Source organism: Limulus polyphemus, unplaced genomic scaffold (assembly GCF_000517525.1).
Source record: "Limulus polyphemus unplaced genomic scaffold, Limulus_polyphemus-2.1.2 Scaffold857, whole genome shotgun sequence".
In the NCBI taxonomy this organism is placed as follows: Eukaryota; Metazoa; Arthropoda; class Merostomata; order Xiphosura; family Limulidae; genus Limulus; species Limulus polyphemus.
Window position 1 is genome coordinate 200573 of NW_013666467.1, and position 8794 is coordinate 209366.

Here is an 8794-nt window from a genome sequence, read left to right on the forward strand (position 1 = left end):
GTATATAAGTTTTCAAAGTGTTTGAAAATAGAGATCAAGCTGTTATCGATTAATTTCGTTTCCAATACAATATCTTACCTCCTTGCACAAAATAGTTTTTCTTGATTAGTACTGGCCTCTGTGGGCTCAAATTTCCAGTGCTTGCCACTAGCCTTCTACCTCCCACTTCTGCATGTCTATCTAAAATATGCAGCAACTCTCCACCAATAGGTGCACCACACAACCGCTATTGTAACCAGCACCTTCTCCACATTTGCACTTCTTAATCACTTCTTGATTGGTAGTAGTAGTACTGTACAGATGAGTTTGTTTTTGCTCAAAAATTTGTCAACATTTTCCTTTATACAACAGATTTAGTTTTTCTTTACTATGTTTTTGTTATTTCCTTATTTTCAGAGGCTTTTTTGCTGGTGTATTGTGGATCCCACTCTGTGGCGAGTGGTGCCTGATCAGGTATATATATATTTTTTAAATATACACTATCCATCCTGTGATGATGCTTGGTGTCAGTTATGTTGTAGCTCTACCGTAGACCTGGTATACAATTCCAGATGCTGCCAGATGTTGGTGGCTTGTCTCCGTTAATTGTCATCTATGCTGAAACAATTAAATTGCAGGATTAGGTTAAGCAGAGATGGGGTGTTCCATAGGACTGCTAGTAATTCTGTCTAGTGGTCTTTTGCTTCATAAATATGTTCATCCCAGACCATAAACTCATGGACAGATAAATAAATTAGAAAGGGATTGCTTCCCATCTCTGATGTTCCATGGCATTGAGACTTTCCTACTGCAGACCTAATGTACAACTCCAGATTCTGCCGGGTGTTGGTTGATCAATGTCGACGTGGTAAGTCTACTTTTCAAAATAGGTTATCATTGCACTGTCTCCGGTGGTGTGGTCCTCCAGACTCTCCAATGCATTTTTCCATCCTTTCATCTCATGGAGTATGGGAGTCATTGCCATTTATCAGTTTTTTACCACAGGATTAGAATCATGTGTTGTTGGTGTGCTACCCTTCCTACTGCGGACCTGATGTACAATTCCAGATACTGCCATGTCACTATATATATATATATTGGAGTTTGCCCCTCAGGCTGAGATGTTCCTCCTACCTACCATCCTCCAGATGTGGTTCCCGGGGGGTGAGGTGTTGGTTGGAGATGGTCCAGCTGAGTAACTCCTCACATGTGTTCCTGGCCGGTATTCCTCCGGACTGGATGAAAAATGTCCAATGCTGCCAGGTTTTGGACTAGAGATGCACCCCAGGTTTATGGTCCTTTTTTGTACCATCTGCTGGATCTTGGTTCCCAGTGGATCTGGTGTTGGTTTTAGTTTTCCTGTTTGTGTATGGCTGGATATGCTCCTCCTACCACAGATTGGAAAGTACCATACCTTTTAGTGTTAGGTTTTGGACCAGAGATGTTATCCTGCTGAGGCTTTCCATCTTCCTACTGTCTTCAGGATGTTGGTTCCCAGTAGATCTAATGTTAATTGTGTTGAAAATGTGTACAAGTGGAGATAAACTTTGATACGGAAGCTTGACATCCCTACCAATTTCCATTGCGAGGTGAAAAGATAAGTGATCCTCTGTCTACTGCGGAATTGTTATACAATTCCAGATTCTGCCAAGTGTTGGATGACGTCGAGCTATCTCTGTGGTCTATTGTGCCCTAGCCACTCAACACCCAGGAGTCCCATTAGTCTGTAATACATATTATGGGATTGCTTCATGTCTTTTTGCCTTTTATGTTTGTGACACAGTTGTAAAAGAGTGAAGAGTATACCTGAATCAGATGTGTGATGTTTTATTTTTTGGTTACACACCTCATGGTCTCTCCTTAGACACTTCCTAGTGGGAGGATCGGTTTCATCGGCCCTCCACCATTTCAGTGTGGGATTCTAGCTATTTTGTGAGGAGAGATAAGATATTGCATTGGGAGTTACCATTTACCTAAGCTAAAAATGTTTTTCTGATAGATACTTACCTCCCCTCACATTTTCCTCCCAGCCTTCCCACTTCCAGTGATATAAGGTGTAGGTATTCTGACCAATCACGAAGTGCAAGTTTGGAGAGGGCATTGGTTATGATAGAGGTTGTGTCTTGCTCCTATTGGTGGAGAGCTGCTGCATAATCATTTACATATGGATGTGCAGAAGTAGGAGGTGGAAGGCTAGTGGCAAGCACTCAAAATTTGTGCAGATAGAGGGCAGTAATAAGTGAGAAAAGTTATTTTGTAAGTATCTATCGGAAATACATTTTCATTTTACGAAAATGTTAACTTTTGATAGTAAGTAACTGATGGTCATCCATGAACTGTTGTTCCTTGCTAGAAGAAAAGTTAAAAGCCTAATGTAACTATATTTTGATTTAATTTTGAAATAATCTTGTTTATTTATTTTTTTCATAGTTTGTTTTAGTATTACTAATAAAATTTATTGATTAACATGATTATAGTGGTCACATTAAGTGAAAGATCACCACTCATATGTCATACTCGCCAGTGGTAATTAAGAAGTGGTTAACTGCTATAAAACAGACTTGTATACATATAAGGTAACCACCATGTAACCATGTATATATGTTTATTTATCATTGTATTCCTTAGGAAGAGATGATGGCTTTTTTCAACAGTCAGATGCATGCCTCTCATTTCTCACAGGCCCAAGGAAACCCTGTTCTTGCTTGTCAGATCAATTTAGATAAGAACTTTGCTTTCCTGGAAGTAAGTAATATGGAATTATATGTAAAAGTTTGTTTGTTTTTTCGTATTACTACTACTACCACTACTACAAATAAATAAATAAACGATTAGCATACATTTACAAAGATGTTATCATAAATAACTAAAAGTTATAATTAAAAGAATAAAGGTTGATAAAATGATACGTTCTGTAATTAATGCTTAAAGGTAAACTTTTGTATTTATGTATTTGTATATTAAATCACACATTCTGTCCTATAAACATTTGGAACACAGTGCAAAATGTTAATAACAAATGCCATAAAAAAGATACGTCTTCAATGCTACCTTCATAATTAGAATTATCTCTCTGTATTATCACATCAAGTTAACCTAAAAATATAATGTCCTTGTAAATTAAAAATATGTATATTTTGAGTATGGATTGAAACTACAGAACCATTTTAAGTTTTCAGTTACTTTAAAAAAGGCCTACATTTAGTGCTTTTTTAGAAAATATTCAGTTTATGGTATTTTAACATTTTATAAATGTTGAACAATGAATAAGATCAGTTGCCTTTTAATGTTACTTATAATACTGAATAAAAATATTTGATTATGAACTACTTCAGGTAGAAACAAGGCTGAACATGTTGCTTCGTTCTACATTGATAATAAATTTTCTAGAGTACAACTAAGCAAAATAATTATGTACTTAGTATAATTTTCAGTTCAAGAACTTAAAATATTCATATGTAAGATGTGCATTTTTTTGATGGAACAAAAGGCTCAGTTAGGCAGAGAATTTCATGTTGCTCAATGGAACACACAAAAAAGATTGTGTAGATAGGATTTAATATCTGTGGAATGTTGAATGAAAAACTTTGGAAAATAGAGCTGTAGACATTATTATTTCAGTGCATTCTATCATATTACATTTTTGTTATTTCTGAATCTAAAAAAAAAACAAAAAACATTTCTTTACTAATTTATAGACTCCCAGTGGCACAGTGGTATGTTTGTGGAGTTATGGCACTAGAAACCAGGTTTCATTACCGTGGTGGCAGAGCACAGATAGCTCATTGTGTAGCTTTGTTCTTAACTAGAAACAAACAAATACTAATTTATAGATTTAACTTCACAATTACACGTGGCTTGAGAAATAAAATGATAACTTTATTCTGTGATTTGTTATTCTTATTACTTCTCCAGTTTCGCTCCATTGATGAAACAACACAAGCCATGGCATTTGATGGTATCAATTTCAAAGGTCAGAGTTTGAAGATTCGCAGACCGCATGATTACCAGCCAATGCCTGGAATGTCTGAACAACCCAATAGTGCTGTTTCAGGTATTATGCTGTGTTGAGTTGTCCAGTTTTTTCTTTTCTTTTTTAAGCTGTGAATACCTGCATGTTTATTGTACATATGAGTGAAGTATGTACAGTACTCACTATTGTATAAATTTATTTTATCACTGTGTTGCTCCTATAAATTTTGATTTGTTGTGCTTATGTAATAGAACCTTTGTAGTTTAAAAGTTGTAAGTAGCAACAAAACAGGCCAATTACTGATTTTTTCCATGACTTTAATATGGTAAACATCTAGTTAATTTAAAATTAAAATAACATTTTATAGGATAAACAACACATAGCCACAACTGATTAATGAGGTAACCATGAAGATATACATACTATAACACTTGAAAGTACTTAATGTAACCTCACAAAATTTTTCAAGCTTTTGATAAGCATTACAAGTCTTTTGTAATTTTTAATTAAATATTTTTACTAAAAACTTGTCCATAAATATATTGAGTCAGAGTGTTGACTGCTCTGAGTGCAAAGTGATTTTCATGTTAAGATTAAAAATGCTTTTCTTCATCTGAAAACTTTCAAATTTCTTTTATGCAGTCTCTAAACCCTCCTAAGTAAATATCAAACTTTTTTTTCAGAAAATTTTTTTATATTTTATCTGTGATTCTCTCTACTATAACTCTGTAAGGGGTTGATTGATTTGACCGACCTCATAACCTCCATAGAAATTAGTAAATAAATTTAAATTACACTTATATCTTTCTATAATGATTCCAAATTGTAACAGGAAACCACAGTTGTTTATCCTAAATAGCCTAAAGCTCGTAACAATATACATTTATTTATATTTAATTTTATTGTTTTAGTGATTTTTGAAAGATGTATAACTAATAATCCCACCACACAAGTTGTAAATCACTCGATGAATGTGCAGCTCATTTTACCATTTCAATTACATAACACACGAGCTGTTCGTAAGCATACCTTGTGAAAACTTTTATTTATATATTTTCTTTCATTATCTTACCTATTCTAACTTAATAAATTTCTATTTTAGTTTCTTTTATGATAATAATACACATGAAAAAAAATATATGTTTTTTTTCTCCAAAAGTTTGTATTTCATCTATATTTTCTGTACTGTAACACCAAACTATAACTAAATGATCAATATACAGTAAAACGAAATATTGAAAATTATGAAATGAAATCAACAATGCCTTTTTTTTCTTCTTTTTAGGTGTCATTTTGGAATATTGTGTTTTTCTAATATATTCACAGTCATACCTGTTTGCCATTTCACCTACAGTTTAATTCTTTAATCTTATTGCTTGGCTTGTTTGACATGCAGTTTATTTGTCCCTGAAAAGCAACATACCACAGAGGGAACACATTTAAAGATAAAAATGTATATACTTCAGTATAACACATCATAAACACTGCTCATGCATGAGTCTTTTTATTTGTGAAATAGATGTACTACATACACTTCAAGTTAAAATCTTTTGAAGTGAACATTGTCTAAAATTGGAGGTTTAGTGGCATTGACATTTTAATTTTGTATGATATACAACAGTGTGGTTAGTAGCAGGTGAGGGAACCAGCATTTTACTATGATACCAATGAAGATACTAAGGATACAAATTTTAAAAGTGGGTTGATTCATGCGACACAAGTATAATCTTCATGTGGCTCACACACACACGCATATGTAGATTAGATGTCTACTTTAATCTGTGTGTGTGTTTGTTTAGTTTAAAATCATTGTTGAAATATTGGAAATCCTAAAATATGGTATTTGTTGATATCAATATACAAGAAATGATTGAAACTATCTTTCACGTACCTGTAATAGACATTAGATAAGTGGAAACGGATATTTCTTACGAATATTATAAATAACTATTTTAGACATAGCAAACTATGATTTTTTAATTGATAAAAGAAACTTTTATAAACTCTTAAATCAAACCTTGGTTTAAAACTTTAAATTTAACTGATTGGACGTCTCAAACACAAACTTATTTATTAATTAAACAGTATTTTCATAAACTATTAGTAAGATTAAACTATATGTATTGGACTATTGTACGCAGATGTGACTGTATATTAATAAAATGTGTTATATTTCAAATAGGTGTTGTGTCAACTGTAGTACAAGATTCCCCACATAAGATTTTTATTGGTGGCTTGCCTTCATACTTGAATGAAGATCAGGTAAAGTTTAATTCCGTAATTTAAAAATTAGTATTTAACCCTTTTGCTGCAGGCAGGTTAAAGAGTGCATGTTATGACCTTCTAGAGAGTTATTTTCAAAATTTTATTAAATAACTTTACTATTACTTATGTCAATGGAATTGCATCCAAACTCTGTTTATAATTGAAATTTTAATAATATATATGTTTTAATTTCTTAATTTAAAAGGAAATATAAAGAAAAAAAGCTAAATATCAGTTTTTGTTTATCACATAGCACTTACCATGCAATGTGTACAGTGGTTACCGAATTAGAAAATCGAATTTGAGATATAGGTAAGCCAGAATATAAAATAAGAACCTCCCACCTCTTTGATTTCCTGAGATGTCAGTATATTTAGCCAATCTAGCTGAATGGCTCCTCCCACAACACCATTTGAAACGTCTTGTCTAGTCGTATTTACTTCTTTTGACTGTTTACTACCACGAGAAAGAGGAGTTTCCCGTGTTATGTAAATCTGATAGTCGTTTGTAAACAGCTTGAACGAGAAAGTCATAATTTTGCCAAAAATGTTGAAGTGTGATGACAAAGTTGTTGCTCTGAACAGATATAAGATTTTTTTGGTCATATATAGCTTGTGTAGAAACCCAAATAAATTACAGGAGTTTTGTGTGCATCAATATAGGAAGTTAATTATTTTGTTTTCTAAAATGTATATTTGAAGCCTACAAAAGCTAATATCTCTTCATTCTCCATTCGGGAGAATAAATGACTTAGCATGTATGATGCATGAGCACAAAATCTCATAACACTGTCAGTATTCCAAATATTTGTTTATTTATTCTTCTATGTTTTAATGAAAATAACTAAAGTTTAAGCATTCGTGAATAAATAGTATTTATTATTTATCAGTTGATGAATAAGTTTGCTGAAAGGGAAATAGGGTTTTATAACCATGCACACAAATAATATCTTTGTATGCCTATATGGTATAACACTAAATTCCAAACATCCTAGAAGGATGACCAATACTTGCACTGGCAATTTTTATTGGATCAGCTCTGAACCATATAATAAACATTTTCACAGTGCAACCATATTACTGTGGGGAAGTCTCGTTATAAACACTGTAGGATACAAAAGCTTATAGATTCCACATCATGTTCTGAGAGCAGGGGTCAAGTTGGCTTATTTCTTTGTGCGTGCTTTGTTGCTCTCGAGAGTATCGTATTACAGTGTCACATAAACAGTCTACTGACACAAGCGGTGATCTGTTGCTTTATTTTCAGTGGATTTCTACTTCAGTTATTGCCAGTAAAATGAATACAGGAAATAAATATTAAATGCTTAGTAGTTCAAACTCTCAAAAGAAGTATTTTAAAACTTTGTGACCAATAATAAAGAAAAAAGAGCATAGCTGCTCATCTTATTTCTGATTTTACAACTTTTCATTATACTTTGATCATTTGTCTACTGACTGAAGAATCAAATATATTGTTAGGGTAAAGTAATAACAGATAAAATATAAAGTTTTATATTTATTTAGGATGTTTTGAAGGTTATTATGCAAATGAAATTTGAAATTCACTTTGTACTCTGACTAGTCTAAAAAAGATTTGATATACACTATTAAAAGTTATAGTATGCAAACTATAACGAGCACAAAGTGGTTACGAGGTGGTTAATTCGAGAGGGAGTTAATAACTTGTAATTGTAATTTTTACATTTGTTCAAGCATTAGAAGTGTCAAATATAATCATGCTATCTGTTTTGAGACGTTAATCCAATAAACCTTCTCTTGATACAAGCAAGAAGTTCTTCTAAGTATCGCCTAATTTTGTACTACTAAATTTATACTTCAATCTATAATATTAATACAACAGGAAGAACACAATAACAGTGGTTTTTAAAAAGCTAATGTATATTTGTCTATGGTGAAGAGTGAGTAGGTGAACTGTTTCAAGTGTAGTAAATTTAAAATGTGAAGAATTATTAATTTTGCTGTTGTTAGTAAGAGTGGTATATGTATTTAAAGTATAAATTTTGTTTTATAAGTTTATACACTTGAAATATTCCACTTTTGTCTAAATATAAATACAGTTATCTGTAGAGGAAAAAAAAGTAACTGCTATAAATGGCATGATTGTATATTGTTGTAGTTTGTTAAGATGAATAAAAAATTTAGAGATTGAGTTGAATGTTCATGAAATGATTCTGCATTATATGTAGCTTATAAGCACTGATTATTATACTTTTTTCCTTTGTATGTGCAGTACTTGAAAATGATAAACAGCATTTTTTATAATGCCTTACAAGCACGGTTTTTATAGCTTTGATATACATTTCTCAAATTTAGGAAAGTCTTTACAAAAGATTATAAAACAAAATAAAAACCTCGGTAGTTACTATTTTGTTGTATACTAGCTGAGTTACCTGTCGTTGCATGGTGAAAATTTAGATTTGAAATGTATAGATCAGTATTTTTTCCAGCAAATTATTCAGTAAGTAGACAAAAGTTGTGAAGCGAGAAATAAAAAGCATTTAATCAAACAGAGCTTTATTTGAAATTAGGTCGTGTTTGAGCTTGTCTTGTTCATTGA

At 32.1% G+C, this 8794-nt stretch overlaps 1 protein-coding gene across 2 annotated transcripts in view; it reads left to right on the forward strand.

Moving 5' to 3' along the window:
* The window catches only part of LOC106460900 (splicing factor U2AF 50 kDa subunit-like), a 42881-nt gene that overhangs the window by 25995 nt on the left and 8092 nt on the right, over positions 1-8794 (forward strand). For both annotated transcript variants that reach the window (XM_013920657.2, XM_013920658.2), the window contains exons 6-8: positions 2608-2724; positions 3895-4033; positions 6135-6214. In XM_013920657.2, coding sequence (XP_013776111.1) covers positions 2608-2724; positions 3895-4033; positions 6135-6214 — 336 coding nt within the window. The remainder of the gene's footprint in view (positions 1-2607; positions 2725-3894; positions 4034-6134; positions 6215-8794) is intronic.